The sequence below is a fragment of the Topomyia yanbarensis genome, chromosome 2, assembly GCF_030247195.1.
Source record: "Topomyia yanbarensis strain Yona2022 chromosome 2, ASM3024719v1, whole genome shotgun sequence".
Lineage (NCBI taxonomy): Eukaryota > Metazoa > Arthropoda > Insecta > Diptera > Culicidae > Topomyia > Topomyia yanbarensis.
Window position 1 is genome coordinate 417,145,536 of NC_080671.1, and position 21,901 is coordinate 417,167,436.

A 21,901-nucleotide genomic window follows, 5' to 3' on the forward strand; every position below is an offset into this window, starting at 1 on the left:
GCACCTGAAAAGTAACTGAATCGTGCTTAAACTCGTTACAAAAGCAAATAAAGACTTCAGAAATGTCATACGTTTAAACAATTTCGAATTGAAGCACTTCAAATCTGTGAAGAAAAAAATGTTGTCATAAACATTTGTTGAACTCTAACGAATCGTATTCATAATTCTCGTGTACAAATAAAGTTGTAAACGTTCCAGCACGAGGTCGCTTAACGAGAAATCGTACCTCTGATACAGTTATACCTATTTCTACTTTCCGAGTTGGATATGAGAAACACTGTGGTAAAGACCAGGTAACCGATCATCAGTCTCTACGCATCGCTCGATCGAGATAGAAGTGTTTTGTATTCGGTCTGTTGAAAAAAGAACAGTGCAGTAATCCGCGTTCAAGGTTATTTTGCCATTCTTTGCCTCTTCGAGGTTTGGACTTTTATTTCTTTTGTGCGTGTGTTAACCGTTAGGCCACATTCCTCAACCTTTTGTTCGTAAAGCGAGGATTGAACAATAACCAGCTATTTAAGCTGGACTGGTGCGTCGTGGGAAACGAGTATACAGATAAGTGAAATCCACCTTTTTGATACATTTACGGCTTTTTCCCGTCTGCGCGGGTGCTGACCCCGTGCGTTGACGGTGTCGATGGCTTCCTCCCCGGATGGCCAAATGGAGATCGAGTCGACTCCTAACCTCCCCCGACCCAAACAATATCCAGAGCTCTCGACCGGTCCCTTTGTGGTCTTCTTTCGGCCCAAAACAAAATCGCTGAATCTATTACAGATTTCAAAAGACCTGACGGAACGGTTCTCGGCTGTGACCGAAATAAAAAAGGTCCGCTCAGACAGGCTGAGGGTCGTGCTGACTAACTCAAAGCAGGCAAACGATATTGCTTGCTGCGAGCACTTTACGAAGGACTATCACGTGTATATTCCAGCTGTAAAAGTACAGTCTAAAGGCGTTGTCACCGATGACAGTTTGACATGCGAGGATCTGCTGCAGTACGGGGTTGGCCGTTTTAGAGACCGCATACTTCAGCCAGTGAAAATACTCGAGTGCAAGCGTTTGCACTCAGTAGTAGTTGCGGGGGATGGTTCAAAAACGTACCCCCAATCAAACTCTTATCGGTTGACCTTCGCTGGTACCGCTTTGCCAAATTACGTCCTCTTGCACAAGGTTCGTCTGCCTGTGCGTCTGTTTGTGCCGCGGGTAATGAATTGCACAAAGTGTAAACAATTGGGTCACACAGCCACCCATTGTAGCAATAAGGCCCGCTGTGGAAAATGCGGGGAGAATCATCTAGATGATTCGTGCAGTAAGAATGCTGAGAAGTGTGCTTACTGTGCAGAGAATCTGCATGATATCTCGGCATGTCCCGCGTACAAACTACGCGGGGATAAACTAAAACGTTCCCTTGCGGGACGATCCGAACGTTCTTTCGCAGAAATGCTAAAGAAAGCTACACCACCAACCTCAACAAACATCTATGCTCACTTGCCTCCTAACGAGGGCGAGGCTGATGACCCACAAGAGGGAACATCTACTAGGGCGCCTAGAAGTTATAGGAAGAGGAGGAACATTTCCTCTCCTAAAGTTCGTTGTAAAGGCCAGAAGGTATCCCTTGACGGGACTCCGAAAGTCACATCTATTGGAAGTGTTGCAACCAAACCGAAGCAATTAGCTCCTGGTCTCGGAGGATTAAACTCAGAGAAGGAGTTCCCAGCACTTCCCGGAACATCAAAAATCCCAAGTGTTCCTCTGTTTCAGTTCGAGAATAATCGCGGCACTGGAATTATCAAGCTCTCGGACATTGTGGACTGGATAATAAAAACTTTCGATATAACTGATCCTATTAAAAGTCTTATGTTAGCTTTTCTCCCTACAGTAAGAACATTTTTGAAGCAGTTGACTGCTAAATGGCCCCTCCTTTCAGCGATTGTATCCTTCGATGGCTAACTCATCGAACGAGGTCATGGATTTGATCACTATTCTACAGTGGAATTGCAGAAGTATCATCCCGAAAATCGATTCCTTCAAAATTTTAATAAATAATTTGAGTTGCGATGCATTTGCATTATGTGAAACTTGGTTAACTTCCGATATAGATCTCAACTTCCACGACTTTAATATTATTCGCCTGGATCGAGACACCCCCTATGGAGGAGTGCTTTTGTGGATCAAAAAGCGCTATTCCTTCTACAGAATTAACCTTCCCTCGATAACAGGTATTGAAGTTGTCGCTTGTCAAGTAACAACCAAAGGCAAAGATCTTTGCATAGCTTCCATATATATTCCCCCCAACACCGCGATTGGGCATCGCCGGCTACATGACATCATAGAATCCCTGCCTGCACCGCGACTAGTTTTAGGCGACTTTAACTCTCACGGTACGGAATGGGGTTGCCTTTATGATAATAACCGTTCCTCTTTAATTCACAATATTTGCGACAACTTCAACATGACAATTCTAAACACGGGTGAAATGACACGGATTCCTCCCCCACCAGCGCGCCCAAGCGCATTAGATTTATCCCTTTGCTCGACCTCGCTAAAGTTAGAATGCGCGTCCCTGATCCCCACGGTAGCGACCATCTGCCGATCATAGTCTCAATCAATAACGGCTCAAGGCCATTGGAAACAATCAATATTTCGTATGACCTCACACGAAATATCGATTGGAAGAGCTATGCTGCCGCGATATCCGACAACATCGAATCTACTCAAGAACTTCCTCCGGAGGAAGAGTACAGCTTTTTGGCTGGCTTGATTCTCGACAGCGCGAATCAAGCTCAGACTAAGCCAGTACCCGGCGCGAACATACAAAAACGTTCTCCCAATCCCTGGTGGGATAAAGAGTGCTCAGACGTGTACGCAGAGAAGGCCGCCGCGTTTAAGACCTTCCGGAACGACGGGTTACCCGCTAGTTTTCGACAGTACGCGACGTTAGACAAGCGAATGAAGAGTTTGATGAAAGCCAAAAAACGCGGTTATTGGCGCCGGTTCGTCGACGGATTAACGAGAGAAACATCGATGAGCACTCTTTGGGGAACAGCCCGACGTATGCGAAATCGAAACAGTACTAACGAGAGCGCGGAATATTCAAACCGTTGGATATTCGATTTCGCCAAGAAGGTTTGTCCGGATTCCGCCCCGGCACAGAAGATCTACCGCGCCGCGTCCCGTCACGATAACGCGAACGAAACACCTTTTTCGATGGTGGAGTTCTCACTTGCTCTCTTGTCGTGTAACAATAAAGCTCCAGGGCCAGACAGAATCAAATTCAACTTGTTGAAGAATCTGCCAGACTCTGCCAAGAGACGCTTGTTGAACTTATTTAATAAGTTTCTTGAGGCTAACATTGTCCCACACGATTGGAGGCAAGTGAAGGTCATCGCCATCCAAAAACCAGGAAAACCAGCCTCCGACCACAATTCGTATCGACCGATCGCAATGCTATCTTGTATCCGGAAGTTGTTCGAGAAAATGATCCTATCCCGCCTCGACAATTGGGTCGAAGCAAATGGCTTACTGTCCGATACACAATTTGGCTTTCGCAAAGGCAAAGGGACGAACGATTGTCTTGCGTTGCACTCAACCGAAATTCAAATGGCCTATGCTAGTAAAGAGCAGATGGCATCAGTGTTCCTAGATATAAAGGGGGCTCTTGATTCAGTTTCTATCAACATTCTTTCAGAGAAGCTACACCAGCATGGTCTTTCAGCGACTTTAAACAACTTTTTACTAAACTTGTTGTCGGAAAAGCACATGCATTTTTCGCATGGTGACTTATCGACATCACGATTTAGCTACATGGGCCTTCCCCAGGGCTCATGTCTAAGCCCCCTGTTATACAATTTCTACGTCAACGACATTGATGAATGTCTTGACAATTCCTGCACGTTAAGACAACTTGCAGACGATGGCGTGGTGTCTGTTACGGGACCCAAAGCTGTCGATCTACAAGGACCATTACAGAATACCTTGGACAATTTGTCTGCATGGGCTATTAAGCTGGGTATCGAATTCTCCACGGAGAAAACTGAGCTAGTTGTATTTTCTAGGAAGCGTGAACCAGCACAACTACAGCTTCTATTAATGGGTCAAACTATAGCTCAGGTCTTCACAGAAAAATATCTAGGGGTCTGGTTCGACTCGAAAGGTACTTGGGGATGCCATATTCGGTATCTGAAACAGAAATGCCAACAAAGGATCGACTTTCTTCGTACAATAACCGGAACGTGGTGGGGTGCCCACCCAGGAGACCTAATTAGGGTGTATCAAACAACGATACTCTCGGTACTGGAATACGGATGCTTCTGCTTTCGATCCGGCGCGAACATACATTTCATCAAACTCGAAAGAATTCAGTATCGTTGTTTGCGTATCGCATTAGGGTGCATGCAGTCGACCCATACGATGAGTCTCGAAGTCCTGTCGGGCGTTCTCCCGCTGAAAAATCGATTTTGGGAACTCTCATATCGATTGCTCATTCGATGCGATATCTTGAACCCGTTGGTGATTGAAAATTTCGAAAGGCTTGTTGAGCTCAATTCTCAGACCCGTTTTATGTCCCTGTACTTTAACTACATGGCGCAAAATATTAATCCTTCTTCTTACAATCCCAACCGTGTGCATTTCATAAATACTTCTGAATCTACTGTTTTCTTCGACACATCCATGAAAGATGAGATTATTGGAATTCCGGACCACATACGCCCACAAGTGGTTCCAAATATTTTTTATAATAAATTCCGAGAAGTCGACTGTTCTAAGATGTTTTATACTGACGGATCAAACCTCGAAGGGTCCACTGGCTTCGGTATTTTCAATCAAAAGTTCACCGCCTCCTACAAACTCAGTGACCCTGCTTCAGTTTACGCCGCAGAACTAGCTGCTATTCAGTATACCCTTGGAGTCATTGACACATTACCCGCAGACCATTACTTCATCGTCTCGGATAGTCTGAGTTCTATTGACGCTATTCGCTCGATGAAACATGGAAAGCATTCCTCGTATTTTTTGGGGAAAATACGGGAGCTACTGAGTGCTTTATCTGACAAATCTTTCCAGATTACCTTGGTGTGGGTCCCTTCTCATTGCTCCATTCCGGGCAATGAGAAGGTGGACTCCTTAGCTAAGGTGGGTGCCATTGAAGGTGACGTTTTTGAAAGACCAATTTGCTTCCACGAATTTTTCAGTATTACTCATCAGAGAACCCTCGAAAGTTGGCAAACCTCGTGGAGCAATGGGGAGCTAGGAAGGTGGCTACATTCGATAGTCCCTAAGGTATCGACGAAACCTTGGTTCAAGGGGATGGATGTGGGTCGTGACTTCATTCGTGTGATGTCCCGACTCATGGCGAACCATTACACGCTGGATGCACATCTCCGACGTATTGGGCTCGTGGAGAGTGGTATCTGCGCTTGTGGCGAAGGTTATCACGATATAGAGCACATAGTCTGGGCGTGCACCGAGTACAGTTCCGCCAGGTCTCGGCTTATGGACACCCTCCGGGCCCGAGGAAGACCACCCAACGTCCCGGTTCGAGATGTGTTGGCAAGCCGCGATGTCCTCTATATGTCCCTTATATACACCTTCATAAAAACCATCAATATCCAACTTTAACTGCCCCTTTTCCTTATCATTCTCAGAAACGCTCTCTTCCACCTGTGCCATACACCCACGATGGTTTGATGCGACTCCAAGGCGACACAAAACGTCCCTGTCGAATGAGCCAACAAACACGGGACCAAAAGCACGAACATCACACGCACAACTCGAAATGTAGCCGATCAACATCTGAGCCGCACTACGAAATCGTCTGGAGAAACCCCTGCCATATTGATAACGACCACCCGGCGTCCCAGTACATGATTGTTCCTGATGAAGGCCACCCTGATTCTGTAATCCACCCGTTGATCTCCCGAAGTCTGAAACTGAAATAATGTTCTCCCCCTGCCATGTTTGTCCACCCTACTTCCCCTGACTCTTATACACAGAAGTAACACCCCTCCCCCCCCCCCCCCCAAATATCTTCATGAAGCATTTAGCTCTTCTTGCCTTTTCTAGTTTTAACTATTATATTATATGATCTCGTTGAAAATGCCCAACTCTACTACCACATAAAATAACTCTAATTAATGTCTCCGAATCTTTACAAAATTTAATCACGCCCTCTAATTATTTCTACTTTTAAGATAGTCGTAAAAATTTTCCCCCTTAGTTAAACATTATTTGCTCCAATAATCTCATTGCTAAAAATGTCAAACCATATTGCCATAAAAACTAAATGACCCCCTAATCTTACGAATTTCAAAAATCAATATGTAATCCCCTAGTTTTAAGTAATTTAAAATGTAAAACAAAACAAAATTGGCACCTTTAAGCTAACGCAAACCTGCCTTATCAAATAAACGAATTGAAAAAAAAAAAAAAACAGGTAACCGATCGAGCTGGGCTCTATGGTCGGGTGCTAGTTAATGGGAAGGAGGGTGTTTTTGAGCTTCTGCTCTACCTACAAAGCATTGTTTCTGTGAACGAAAACTTTCCTACATATTCTACCAACATAAGATCAATCCGAAGCGAACAGCTAAAGCTTATGGGACTACCCTGGGTTGCTGCTCCCGTTACTGATCGGGACTAGCTGAAATTGCACAGAGAATCAACGGAGGAAAATGCTTGGTAGCAACAAATCATCCTTCAATGTACAACTCCTGCTAATCCCAAGTTGTTTATTGGTCAATACCCGGCGCCGGCCGGACCCGAACGTAGATCGCAACAGGAAAGGGAAGGAATGTTAGTCCGACAATTGCCTTCGCTAGAGGTTATATATAATACGCCTCAAGTCAACACGGGAGGTGGAAGATTATTAGTAAAGGGTCACGAAATATTGTGCTAGAGTTCGTACGATATTTACGATTTTAGAAGACTCTGGGCGTCCGGCCACCTGGAGACTATTTAGGTGCTCAATATACGTTTAAAGAATATCGTAATGGCGAATAACGAGACAATGTCTAGAATTATACTTAATTCCAATATTATTTCTACAGAAGACAAACTAGCAAAAGGAAAAACAACAAAAACAATAAGAGTGGAAGCAAACTTGGTCCACCCACAACTAAACATATCGATTGTTTTCGCGACAAGTATATGAAAAAATTTCATCGTGCTGATATGATTGAAGGAAATTGGTAACTGGTTGACAATCCTTCTCGCGAATGGTCAATTCTCAACCGTCATACATGATTGAAGTCATCATTCCACTCAGACGAAACCATGCGTTTTCCCCATGCACATTTAATGCCCTGTAGTTTACTCATTCGGATTCAACGCTCAGGTCGGTAGAGAGGACTTTTTCCGTCCAATCATAGGTAAGGAGAGCCTTCACTCTGTAACCAATGACCACGGCCTGAGACTAGCGACCTTCGCTGCAGCTAGAGGGATGACCATCAGCAGCCAAAGACATCCGTAAGCATACCTGGATGCACCCGAATGGCGAAACTTGCAATCAAATAGACCATGTCCTGGTAGACGACCGACACTTCTCGGATGTTATCGATGTGAGGACCTTCAGAGGACCAAACATCGACTCTGATCGTTATCTCGTTGTTAGTAAGATTTGGGCAAGGTTATCAACCGTAGCGAACTCAAGAACTCAGCGACCGTTGCGTTTCAATATCCAGCGCTTCTCAGCAGAAGATGTAACGGACGAGTACCGCCAGAAGCTTGATGAGCGGTTAAGGAGAATCACCGTAGACGACAAACTCAACGATCTGTGGGAGTCAATCCTCGGAGCGGTGAGCACAGCAGCGCGAGAAGTAATAGGTACTGCTCAGAGACGACCCAGAAACGGTTGGTTCGATGAGGAGTGCCAGAGAGTGACGAATGAGAAAAATGCTGCTAGAAGCCGGATGTTAGTGTCTGATGCCCGGCAGAACAGAGAGCGCTACAAGGAAACAAGAGGAGCCGAAAAAAGAATTCACCGCAGAAAGAAAAAGCAGTATGAGGAGAACGTCATTATTGAGGCGCAAAACAGTATGGAACAAAATGATATGCGGAAATTTTATGAAACTGTCAATGGCGTACGGAGAAAAACAGCGCCGTCTCCCGTCATGTGCAATGACCGTGTAGGTAACTTGCTGACAGATAAAACTATGGTAGCAGCCAGGTGGAGAGAACACTTCGAGACATTGTTGAATGGAGAGAATGTTAGCGTGTCAACGAACAGAATAAGGATAAGTGACGATGGACAAGCTGTGGAGCCTCCGACGCTAGAAGAGGGGGAAAAAGGCAAGCAAAGAGCTGAAAACCTGTAAGGCGGCTGGAAAGGACGAGCTCCCGGCCGAACTTTTCAAACACGGTAGTGAGCAGCTGCACGAAACACTTCACCGTAATTTTTTGAAGGTATGGGAAGAAGAAGAACTACCTGCTGACTGGCCTGGATGGCCTCATTTGTCCCTTATACAAAAAGGGACACAGACTGGAGTGCGCCAATTATCGGGGAATATCGCTCCTCAATTCGGCGTACAAAATTATGTCACGTATTCTGTTCAACAGATTGAGGCCGTTGGAGGAGTCTTGCGTCGGCGAATATCAAGGTGGTTTTCGTGAAGTCCGATCAACAACGAATCAAATGTTTACCCTGCGACAGATCCTAGATAAATTCAGGGAATACAACTTGTTGAGGCAGGATCGTGATTTCCGGCGGTTCAAACTTTCAGGACTCGCACACGGACGGCTCGTGGAGGCACAATCGAAAAACGGGACGCCATGGAATAGGGCTCACGAGAAATAACTACGCACTACTAGCACAGCGAAAAACTTTTATTCACGATCTGTTCCTCTCGACGGTTTAATTGGGAAAGTTTTTATTACTACTATAGCTACAATTTAAACCTACGTTGCTTGAATTCAATTTTCTTACACTCTAATTTTGCGGCAAGTCCACTGACAGCAATGACAGCATTCGGTGTAACCTTTTCTACCGACAGTCTTGAGAACTGTCACAATTGTTTATTGATTTCAAAGCGGCGTACGATTCAGTGAAATGAAACGAGTAATGGCAGATAACGGTGGAACATGGTTTTCCTACGAAACTGATTAGGCTGATTCGTGCAACGCTGGATGGATTGAAATCAAGTGTTCGGGTTGCGGATGAGATTTCGACGTCCTTCGTAACCTTAGACGGATTGAAGCAGGGTGATGCGCTGTCAAACTTGCTGTTCAACATTGCTCTTGAAGGTGCCATCAGGAGAGCAGGCGTGCAAAGGAACGGTACCATCGTCACTCGGTCGCATATGCTCCTGGGATTTGCGGACGATAGTGATATCATTGGAATCGACCGCCGAGCTGTGGAAGAGGCATTCGTGCCTTTTAAGAGGGAGACGGCAAGAATTGGTCTCACAATCAACATCAGCAAGACGAAGTACATGATAGCTGGAAGAATACGAGGGTCCAGTAGTGATGTTGGTGGTGAAGTGGTGTTAGGTGGCGAAAATTTGAAGTAGTGGAAGAATTTGTGTACCTTGGAACTCTAGTGGCGTGCGACAATGATGTTACCCGCGAGGTGAAAAGGCGTCTTGCAGCTGCAAATAGGGCTTTTTACGGACTTCGTAGCCAGCTTAAGTCCCGTAGTTTGCAGACGAAGACAAAATTCGCGTTGTACATGACATTGATAGTTCCGGTTGCCTTGTACGGCCATGAAACGTGGACGTTAAAGGAAGTTGATCGTAGGAGCGTTCGGTGTCTTCGAACGTAAGGTGCTGCGAACAATACTCGGCGGTAAAGAAGAAAATGGCATCTGGCGGCGTCGCATGAATCACGAGTTATACCAAGTACATAAAGGAGTGGATGTCGTCAAGCTAATAAAAAACGGCAGGCTGCAGTGGGCTGGTCATGTGACACGAATGCCGGAAGAACGACAATATTCAGTAGAGAACCGGGAAGAGACCGACGACTCCGTGGCAGGCCGCGTACACGATGGCTGTTTGCAGTGCAAGAGGACCTAAAAGCACTCAATGTTACGCCAGGGTGACTGGAAGAGATTGGCCCAGGACCGGGTCCAGTGGAGGAGAATTCTTCACTCGGTGTAGATTCAACGAAGCGAATTGTTGCCCATCAAGTATCAAGTAAGTAGTTTACTCATTCCAAAGCAATGTCAGCTTGATTGACATCACTTGGCGGATGCGTGTTCCTTTACAGTGCCATAAAATCAACGAACATATAAAATTACATACGACAAATAGCTGTAATTTTAAAAGTAATCTAACGAAGACTACTACTTATTTGCAATAAAACAACCATGGAAAAGATAGTTACATAACCAAAGTGACTCATTTTCAAAGATAGCTCTGTTGATGGATCATCTAAAAAAATAGGTGATAAGGAGACGCAGAGGAAAAAATCTGAACGTCACCTCAATCCGAAACGATCAGTTACTGTGTTTGGGCAGGTTGCACACTGACGGATTCAGCACAAATCGTCCTATTTCCAAAAGATCTGCAAAATGTGGGTATTAAATTGGTGATGGTCGTTGTCGAAGATGCAGTTCGAATCTTAGAATATTACTCGGCCACATACGGCAAGGACCTAAGGTAACTGAAACTGGTCTCAGCTTGGGGAATGGGTATGATATTTTACATGGAGCAATATTCTGAAGAACACTTGGAGACAGATGGACACTTGGACGAATACAGTCTCATCAGTGGGGGGACCAAATTTTGATGGTAACATTAGCGCAAGATGGTGCGCAGCGTAACCGGTTCCAAACGTGATTAGAACGACACGGGCGAATGATGCTGAGGAAGTTGGATATTACGGGGACGTGTTGCCCTTCTGAAAGTCAAAAGTGTCTGACTAAATTGTAGAAATAATACACAAGGTGATCGGAATGAACTGAAAACAACCATCTGGACCGGCTGAATGGGTTCAAGAAATGACACATACTCGGTTGTGACGTGGCGCTTCTTAACACGGTCGACGGAGTATGTTTTGCTCAGCTAGTGTATTTCAACATCGCGTACGATTTCGTGAAACAGAACGAATCACGGTAGAGAGCTTCGAAGATACCTTTTTTGTCGATTGCGACAATCAGATGAACTGTGATGATACAAATAATACAAGTGGAGTGTCCGAATATGGAAAATATGATAACTATACAACTTGCATGCAGACCATTTCACGTGCATTTGTTGTATGTGTTTTTGTTAATTTTAAAGAAGACTATTAAGGAAGACTAGTTACCCACAGTAAGCTTCTAACGTAGGAGTTACCTTCTCGAAAAATGACGATTCTTGAACTAATGCTACGGAAGCCTTGCCATTGTACAGTAGACGGAATAGATACTGCACATTCATACTTGAGATTAATTTATCGTTCAGAGCACCTGGGACATGCCCATAACTTCTATTCCACGGTCTGCGAAGAAACAAAAATCAATTTCGATACATATTCGCTAGCCACAGAGAGGGCAAGGCCCATAGTACTCCGACCGTGGCTAAAATTTTCAAGAGCCTATAGTTAAGCTTGGTCTTCGGCACGAAGCGATACCTCAACTCAGGGAAGCCTCCTGTTGTTAGTCGGTTCTTACGACATGGTAACAGGTACCCAGCGGGTCTATTCTTTGCTCAAATACTTCGAGAGATTTCAGCTCGTCGGATACCACACGGTTGAACTAGACTAGAACGATGCTTTTTATCGATTTATGGAATACTACTGCACAGGGTGGTGGCTTCCGAGTGACTTCACGCAGCTGAATAAACGCTACATCCATAAATGACGTAACATTTTTTGAGTGCATTTCGACAAAAACTTCTACATGTATTTTTCTCGTCTGGTTACAAAAGTCAGAGAGAAGAGATAGAATTGGTTAGCTAATACCCATCTCACGAATGCCGTTGTGAAAGCCAGTCAAAAGGTTTCCCCAAGTATCGCCTGCACCGGATTCCACTTCTCCGTATTTCGACATGAATCTTTGATTCGATTTGATGCGAAATGCTAGGTCGTGTGAACTAACTTCGATTACATCGTCACCGATTTGTACAGGAATCTTGATTTCAGCGTTGTCATGTACGATTACACTGAGAAATACTCTGAAACACACCTGAAGAAACTTGAATACTCACGTTCTCGTAGACGCATATAATATCATCAATGGCCTTGGAAGGACCGATTCGTAATGGTAAAATTAGCGCAAGATTGTTCGGCGTCGCCGGCTCCAAACGTTAGACACACAGGTAACTTAACCATGCATAAGAACTCAACAGACGAAGAACGGCACGTTGGAGATAACCTGAGGGCTGTGTTGCCTTTCTTAAAATCGGAAGTGTCTGTTGAAGTAATAATACACAAGGTATTCGGAATGAACTGAAAACAAGAATCGGGACTAGCCAACAGATTTGATTGCAGATTTCTGGCGTCCCACTTCTTAATACGGTCGATGCAGCATGTCTGAAGAACGATCGGGGATGGACCAGATATTTAAGCAACGTTATTTATCACATCAGGATGCTTATCATCTGTATGTGAATTCCAACAACGCGTACGATTCCGTGAAACGGAACGAATCACCATAGATCTCAAGAACAGAAGTATTTACCGCCAATTTCCACGACTGAATTGTGATGATGTCCTGTAGGTTCATACTGGAAATTAGTGCATCGTTCAGAATATCCGAAAATATAGCCATTCGCCGATTTAGTACAACAACCGTAAGAGCCCAAACACGTTGTATTATAATCACCATCCAGGTGATGAACCAGGGACAATCCCACGGTCTGTCCCATTTCGATAGATACTCGCCAACCACAGAAAGGGCAAAGCCCATAATACTTCAACCGTGGCTAAAATTTTCAAGTCCCTTGAGTCAATCTCGGCCTTCGCCACGAAGAGATACCTCAACTCCGGGATGCCTCCTGTTGTTAGTCGCCTCTTACGACATGGTAGCAGCAGGTAACCAGTGGGTCTATTCTTAGCTTAAACACTTCGAGAGATTTCAGCACGCCGGATACCACACGGCTAGACTAGACTAGAACGATGCTTTTGATCTATTTAGGAGCTACTATGACCTAGGGTGATGGTTTTTGAGTGATATCACGGACTACATTCATAAATGACGTAACATTTTTGAGTGCATTTCGTCACAAACTTCTAAATATGTTCTTTTAGTTTGGTTACAAAATACGGATATGAAGAGATAGGTTTGGTTGGCCAAATACCCATCCCACGAACACCGGTATGAACGCTAGTGAAAATGTTTCTCCAAGTATCGCTGGTGTCCGCATTTGGGCATGAATCTTTACTGTGCACAGTGGTTTTTTTTTCGTCGAAAACGTGCAAAAAATTATTCACGCGAAAACGATAAAGCGCACAGCAATAATGTCTTCTAGGATGTTTTATGATGATCCAAGACCTTCATTTTGTTGATATAGTTAAAGTGATTAATCCCCATTGAAGTGAGATATTTGCAACAATTTTTTCTTCAAAGTATGAAAAATAATATGAAGTCTTCAGAAATGTTCAACAACTTGTTATTGCGAACATCTTTACTGAAGACCAAAAATCTCTGTACACTAGAAGTTATTGACCGTTGTTTGTGAATGACCCTTCAAACGCGTTTTTTTTTCAACATAACTTTTTAAATATCGTAGATAAAGCGGCGACATGTTCTAGAAAGTTGTTTGTCTGATTAAGATACATATCTTTCCAGAAGAGATCATCGGTCTATCTCTTACGACTTAGAAGTCATTGGGTAGTTTTTGGTAAAATTAGCAAAAGTTTTTAAAAGTAATAACTTTTGAACGGGCAAAAACGGGCAACCACCTGTCGTTGCAATTAGAAATGCTACATCACCACTATAAAACTCAATAGAGTTCACTTGCCTCTTGTTGTCTCCAGTACAGTTATGGATGATTTGAAAAAAAAACTATTGTTTTTCAAAAATGTCCAATATCTTCGAAAATACTCGAGATAACAAAAAATATGCGTTAACAAAAATTATGTATTTTGACGATTCAAATAACTTCATAGAATATATGAAACCCGTAAGAATGATAATTGCAAAGATATTCTAAAAAAAAAATTTGGGGGTCATACAAATATAACGAGCTATAACTTCATCAGCATTTAAAGAAGACTTTATGTATTCAGCAAAAATATTCGTGAAAGCAATCTCCACAACTTTTCCAAAGACTCATTTCTTTTACCAAAAAATAGTTGAAGAATCTCACTTATAGGATGATTAATCACGAAAATCATAGCAGCAAACGACAAACCTTGCTATTTTTGATGAGTAGTCCGCAAACACTATTGACGTAAACTCAGCCGTTTCCACGTTAACAACCAATAACCATTTGAAGCACCTTATTTTTTTTTAAATTTGCGAAATTATTTTGAAAATACAAGAGGTAATCCATTGTTGTTGTATAGAAAGTTGTCCATTTTGATAATTCAAACCATTTCACGGAACATACCGAATTTGTCAGATGATGTTTAAAAAGTTATATTATTTTATTGGCTTTAAAGGGGTCATCCACAAATAACCAGTAATAATATTGAAGATATCAAAGATAAAGACTTTATGTCTTCAGTAAAGTTGTTGGCAAAAGATGCCTCTACAACATTGCTGAAGACATAACTTTAATGTTTGCATTTGCAAGAAAGTTGATAAATATATCTCACTTCTAGGGAGATTGATCACTAAAAGAACAACACCATATGAAAGGGCTTAAAATGTCCACAAATTCGTCCGAAGACGTCATTGACCCAAATTTAACGGCAGTTTAGGCGTAGTTAATAGATCGCACGACTTTGGTAAAATAAATCACTGTGCTGTGGCCTGATTTGGCGCGCGATGCTAGGTCGCGTGAACGTACTTCGATTTCATCGTCATCAGTGTAAACAGGGATCTTGTTTTGACGCTGTCATGTTCGATTTTATGTTATATGAATTACTGGCGTCCAAAAGGGGCTAACCCACATTTTGCATTTTTTGCAGGAAATGGAAAAAACTTCCGCATTTCCAAATTAACATTATTTTTATTGTAAAAATCCATTATTTTTTTAGTAGTTCATTGACCCGTGTTGTCTAGAAAAAATATGATCATTACATGTACTACTCTTCAATTAACAAGCATTTTCGTAATTCGGGGGGCTAATCCCGGGGGTACCTAGAGTCCAAAAGGAGCTAGCCCACAATTCTCACATCCTTTCTTTATCTTTCGTTTTAGAGTTATGCTGTATTTGGAAAAGTTGTTGTGTGACATCTAGTGCTTCATTTGATCATTTCATATTAGTTTGGAATGCAGTCGCTAGGGCGGCGCTATTATCAACTTTTTAATGAAACGAGATAGAAAGATGGTGTCTACAGCAAAGTTGTATACATATCAGGTAATTATAAGTATATCTTCTGAAGATACCAACTTTGTAGGTCCTACAGGTTTTGGAATATCGCGAAACATAACCTGTAAGTAAATGTTTTAACAAAAATGTGAGCTACAACACAAAATTTACTGATTGCGAATCGATTGACTACTTTTTCTTAAAACCTCGGGAAACGAACGAGAAAACGTGAATTTCCATAACACTTAATGTGGGGTTAGACACTTTTGGACGCCAGCTAGTACTGGGGTTACCTCCATGGTCAACTTTGATTGCTAATAGCATGAATTTTAAAAATTACTTTCACATTTCTTTTATGGCAGTACACGTGGATTACTTAGCACTATCAAAAAAATGAAAAAAATGTCGTTTTTGGAAAAAAATGTGGGTTAACCCATATTCGGACGCCAGCCATTCAACTAATGATCACAATAAAGGCGACAGGCGTCCGCTTTGTTGGCATCCCGTGTCTATTTCCATAGTCAGTGTCATGTTTTCAAACGTGGTAGTTATTTCACGGTTTACGTGCATTGAGTTGATCTAATGTGTAAATATCAAATCTATGTTTTCTCACTGCATTCCGCAGCTAAGAGAAACATTGTCGAAAGCTATATAGAAAACAGCAAATGAGATTTCTTTTGTTTGAATAGAATTCTCTAGTCTTCCAACCAACAATGTAAAAAGCATCTATTGTGGATTGGTTACTTTGCGATGAGAAATAAAAAAAATCGCTCAGGAGAGAGTATATAAAGTACTCTGATTTAAGGGGGTCTCCCCAACAGTGGTTCATATAAAGGTGATTTGCAGGATTTTTTCGAGAGTTGTTTTATTGGAGCTGTAGAGCTAGAGTCTCGGAAGGGCTCCACGTCAGAATCACTCACTACAGTTGCAGATGAGACGGGAAATCTTACCCACTAAAACACTGTTTAAGGCCAGTGGCAGTGGTCCGTGGTTCTAAATGTGATATTCATTGTACGATTCATATATGTGCGGGCGCAAGCGACTACAGGTTCGCGTGTATCATCGCGAAGGACTCAAGCGTTTGTACGTTGTACGTGTTCAACCACGCGCGCGTTTATATGTCGCGTGTGCTAACGTATTTGTAATTTCGCGTGTATAAATTCTATTTTTCAACCGTGTGCCTTTCGCTTATTCACGTGTTTTTGGATGATCGCGCGCGGATCGTGAATCAGATACTTAGTGGATATGAGTGCTTTCTTTTTTAATAGGTCCAATTGAATGCATGGTCCAAGACTGCTGGTACCGAGGATTAAGGAGTGACCGATTCACGATCGCGCGAGTGCGGAAGTTTGTAGGTTCACGCTTGAGACCGCGTTTGAAAATTTATGAGTGGACACCTTATCACCGGCAAATGTTAGCAAATTCCAACTACATCAAATTATACAGCGGGTGCCCGTTTTTATGTGCCCGTTTGGAGTAGTTTAGGTTGACAAAATGGGGACAGTCACATAAAATATTTGTTTATTTCTTTTTACCAAACTGAAGTTGTTAAAATCCTGGCTGGTTGACAATATCGGGCCAAACAGCTGGCAAAATCGGGTCTTTATTGTAGTAAATCTTACAAAATACTTGTTGTCCAAGCTGCAGCATATGACTAACTAATGCATTGCGATAATTCGTTGGAATGTGATATACCTTAATAAACACGTGGTTTTCCGTTCAATTGATATTATATGTTTTAAAATTATGATTTCCTTTCATTTGTATTAGAACTAAATTCTAAGGCTAAGAAATAATTCACCTTTTTCTGCTAGCAATGACGATTACAATTACGACAATACCTCGAAGCTCTATATTCTGGATACAGTGCACACCTGCAATATGTGCACAAGTGGTTATTTATTCTCGGGAGAGATACAGAAGAAAATCCGTCGGGCATAGTGTATTGTTGTCCAGATTCTTTCATCGAAGAACACATCAAAATCTGGAAAGCTTCTGATAGTGTTAGAAGCTCGTTGTCAACGAGCTCTGGAGCTAGTTGCGCTGGTTGAAGGATACGGAATCGGATACGGTGTAGAGCGTCAAGAATGGTGGGCGGCTGATCTTCTTCCGGATTTTTGTCACTCTCCGAATCAGCCTCAACCTTTTCTGGCGTAGGATGCTGCTGCTGAGATTCAACGTTACGTGATAGACCATGCTTAGCTGCATATCGCTTGAGGGCTTTGAAGAGATCCAACTCAGAATCGATTGTCAAGGTAGTCTGATCAAACATGGTTATTATCGTACCGAGCTCGGCATCGAGAAAACCACTACCAGTTATTATAGTACTTGTTTGATTACGCATGGTGGAAAGACATAGACTCATCAGAGCAGATTCGTCATAAAATTTGGCGAACTCATAGACTTGGCAAACGCTGGCAGCTGTTTGATTAGCTTGCAAATATTTAACACATTCAGCAACAACACCCGGCAGCATATATTTCTTAGCTGCGTAGTAAAGATTCATTGCCTCATACACCGAAGATATTTCGAGATGATCCATATAAAAGTACCTGGAAGTGAGAAAGATACAAGATCTTGTCTGTAAGGAACTAAAATTTCAAAGGAACACGTTTTTTTCAATTGTTTAAGCTTGAAACAGCTCCAAACTAGTTAAAAGACCTTATTACGGGTATAGTTACAGCCAGACTTCCCAAATGAACATCGAACACCATGTTCGCTCTAGTTCTGTGCTCATCTTATACCCACATTTCGTGTGCAAACTCGAACGCGCTAATGCGTACCAAAACACGTGCACGTGTTCGTCTGCATATCCGAACCCCATGTACGTACGCGGTGTTCGTACACACAGGATCTTGACACTAGTTTTCTCTTTCCCTCACTCATCATCACTAGCGTTGACTCATTCTGTTTTGTGCTTGCCTTTCTTGTGTACGCACACGGTGTACGTACACGGTGTTTAAACCTAAGTTTGCGCATCGTTCGCTTGGGTTCGGTGTTCGATGCAAACCTGCACACAACGGTAAAGCATGTTTGAGGTTGAACGCCTGCACGAAATTTTGTACACGAGTGCAAACTTGTCGATGTTCATGGGAAGACTGGTTACAGCGATACAGACACAACATTGTAAATTGTCACTTACGTCATAAGCTTTTTGAACTCATGCGCGTCGATGTCCGGAACACGTATCGGCTCGTCGTTTTTCGCGGAAAGTGCTCCATAAAACATCGTATTGAAAACCGGGGACGCCATCGCGAGGACAAATTTGTGTGCCACAACCTTCTCACCTTCCGGTTCTTTGCCGACCAGAAACTCACAGTCAGACATTGTTCCTGTTTCGTGCATATACTTTAGGCGGGATTTAATGTCCAGACAGGAACACTGCCAGTCGCTCGATTCTCCGTTCGTTGCCTTAGTAGGCTCCATTATCAACATCATCATCATTTAGATATTGATCTCACACACGTGGGTTAGGTAACTTTTAAAATGTGGGAGTATCTGAAAAGTCAGAGTGAATAAAAACTGTATAGAGTTCGACGTTCTAAATCAAAGTACCTGCAAGATCTTTTGCACCTGAAAAGTGACACACATCAAATAAAGGCTTCAGAGGTACCTTCCGTTTGGACAATTTCGGCACTTCGGATCTGCGAAGAAATAAATGTTGGCATCGTTTTCATAATCCTCATGTTAAAATTGTAAAGTTGTAAACATTCCAACATTAGGTCGCATAATGCGAGCAAGAACTTCTGAAGCAGTAATCCCGAGCAAACTCTCGTGGGCTCAGGCACCATTCAGACCTTTAAAAAGAACATACACATGGTCCGTGCCAAGTTTCACAACCATTAAAACACCATAAACTGGTCTCGATGACCCATAAATACATCAAGATATGGTTTTTATGTGATATCTACTGGACCGTAGTGATGATGTTTTCATGGGTTAATCCCATTTAAAACACTATCAAAACACTATGCCATGGGGGTGAAATTGGACCAAGACCATGGGGGCTTTCGTTTGCTCGGGATGCCTATTTCTATTTTCCCACTAAAGATGCACCAAAAACAGCGCGTTTTTGCGCTCACAATCTCGTGCTCTAAAGCAACCCTTTGTGAACATGGAGCTATTCGCGCATAATTTGAGGTAAGCGCAACGCTTCCGAAAACAATCGATGGTTCACACTCACACACAAAAATGAAGTTTAAGATGGCAACTTCCGGGTGAGGCTCTGGAGAATTTATCTAAACCGAAATTTGCCATCATGGATTTTAAAATGGCTTCATGCATCGATTTCCGCCATGCATTCGTCATCCCCATTCCGAGAATACCCATATTGTTGAGGTTACAGAGAACTCATCTAAACCGGAAGTCACCATCTTGGATTTCAAAAGGGCTTCAGATATCGATCGCCGTCATCTGCTCGTCAACCCCATTGCTATGCGAATGAAGAGTCTAATGAAAGCCAAAAAACGCAGTTATTGGCGCCGGTTCGTCGACGGGTTAACGAGAGAAACAGCGATTAGCACTCTTTGGGGTACGGCTCGACGTACGCGTAACCGAAACAGTACCAACGAGAACGTGCAATATTCAAACCGCTGGATATTCGCTTTCGCCAAGAAGATCTGTCCGGACTCTGTCCCGGTACAGAAAACATACCACGCCGCGTCTCCTCATGATACCGCGAACGAAACACCGTTTTCGATGGTGGAGTTCTCATTTGCTCTCTTGTCATTTAACAATAACGCCGCAGGGTTAGACAGAATCAAATTCAACTTGCTGAAAAATCTGCCTGACACTGCAAAAAGGCGCTTTTTGAACTGATCTAACAAGTTTCGTGAGGGTAACATTGTCCCTCATGACTGGAGGCAAGTGAAGGTCATCGTCATCCAAAAACCAGGAAAACCAGCCTCCGACCACAACTCGTATCGACCGATTGCAATGTTGTCCTGTATTCGGCAGTTGTTCGAGAAAATGATCTTGTTTCGCCTCGACAATTGGGTCGAAGCAAATGGTTTACTGTCAGATACACAATTTGGTGTTCACCAAATCCTATGCCAACAAATAGCAGATGGCATCAGTCTTCTTGGATATTAAGGGAGCTTTTAACTCAATTTCGATCAACATTCTGTCAGAGAAGCTGCACCAGCATGGTCTTTCACCGATTTTAAATAACTTTTTGCTACACCTGTTGTCTGAAAAGCACATGCACTTTTCGCATGCCGATTTAACAGCATCGCGCTTTAGTCACATGGGTCTTCCCCAGGGCTCATATCTCCACAATTTTAACGTGAATGACATTGACGATTGTCTTGCCAATTCATGCACGCCAAGGCAACTTGCAGATGTCGGAATAGTCTCTGTTACAGGGCCCAAAGCTGCCGATTTGCAAGGACCATTGCAAGATACTTTGGACAATTTGTCTGCTAGGGTTCTCTCCAGCTGGCTATGGAGTTCTCCACGGAGAAAACTGAATTGGTTGTCTTTTCTAGGAAGCGTGACTCCAGCTTCTATTAATGGGTGTAATGATCAATCAGGTCTTCACATTTAAATATCTCGGGGCCTGGTTCGACTCTAAAGGTACCTGGGGATGTCACATTAGGTATCTGAAACAGAAATGCCTACAAAGGATCAATTTTCTTCGGACAATAACTGGAACATGGTGGGGTGCACACCCAGGAGACTTGATAAGGTTGTACCAAACAACGATATTGTTGGTGATGGAGTACGGGTGTTTCTGTTTCCGCTCCGCTGCGAAACATACAGTTCATCAAACTGGAGAGAATCTAGTATCGTTGCTTGCGCATTGCCTTGGATTGCATGCACTTGACCCATACGATGAACCTCGAAGTGCTGGCGGGCGTTCTTCCGCTAAAAAATCGATTTTGGGAACACTCATATCGATTGCTCATCCGATGCAATAATCTGAACTCATTGGTGATTGAAAGCTTCGAGAGGCTCGTCTAGCTTAATTCTCAAACCCGATTTATGTCCTTGTACTTTGACTACATGGCACAGAGCATTAATCCTTCTTCGTATACTCCCAACCGTGTTCGTTTCCTAGATACCTCTGATTCTACTGTATTCATCGATACATCCTTGAAGGAAGATTCGTGTAATCCCTTGTACGCCCACAAGTGAACCCCAATATATTTTATAATAAATTTCGAGAAGCCGACTGTGACAAAATGTATCAAATCTCGATGGGTTCACTGGCTTCGGTATCTTCAACAATACTATCATCGCTTTATTCAAGCTCAATGATCCCGCATCAGTTTACGTCCCAGAGTTAGCAGCAATTCAGTACACCCTTGGGATCATCGACACTCTGCCCACAGATCACTACTTCATCATTTCGGACAGCCTCAGCTCTATCGAGGCTATTCGTGCGAGGAAGCTCAAAAAGCAATTCTCATATTTCCTGAAGAAGATACGGGAGTCCTTGTGTACGTTATCTGAAAAATCTTAACAGATTACCTTTGTTTGGGTCCCCTCTCATTGCTCTATCCCGGACAACGAAAAAACCGACTCTTTAGCAAAGATAGGCGCATTAGATGATGACATATACGAAAGACCAATCT

At 43.0% G+C, this 21,901-nt stretch overlaps 3 protein-coding genes across 5 annotated transcripts in view; all 3 read right to left on the reverse strand.

Moving 5' to 3' along the window:
• LOC131685181 (BTB/POZ domain-containing protein 2-like) overlaps positions 1–2,745 on the reverse strand; it is a 37,998-nt gene extending 35,253 nt beyond the window's left edge. The window contains exon 1 of the mRNA XM_058968719.1: positions 5–2,745. The gene's annotated coding sequence lies outside the window, so the exon portion shown is untranslated. The remainder of the gene's footprint in view (positions 1–4) is intronic.
• Positions 1–21,901, reverse strand: part of LOC131685173 (spectrin beta chain, non-erythrocytic 1) — a 418,083-nt gene that overhangs the window by 299,302 nt on the left and 96,880 nt on the right. The window lies entirely within an intron of this gene.
• LOC131680918 (BTB/POZ domain-containing protein 2-like) lies at positions 9,201–18,752 on the reverse strand. Its single transcript, XM_058961633.1, has 4 exons — positions 18,469–18,752; positions 17,397–17,878; positions 17,128–17,200; positions 9,201–9,339 (listed from the first exon to the last, which is right to left on the reverse strand). Exons 1-4 carry the CDS (start codon positions 18,750–18,752, stop codon positions 9,201–9,203), a joined length of 978 nt encoding a protein of 325 aa, XP_058817616.1.

Excerpts from the sequence above, each read along its gene's own strand:
- LOC131680918 (XM_058961633.1), bottom strand. The coding sequence starts at position 18,752 with ATGGAGCCTACTAAGGCAACGAACGGAGAATCGAGCGACTGGCAGTGT. Across the intron at positions 17,201-17,396 it reads CATTCTTGACGCTCTACACC|GTGTGCACTGTATCCAGAAT; the intron begins GTATCCGATTCC and ends CACATATTGCAG. Across the intron at positions 9,340-17,127 it reads GTCATTGCTAGCAGAAAAAG|CTCGGCGGTCGATTCCAATG; the intron begins GTGAATTATTTC and ends CCTCTTCCACAG.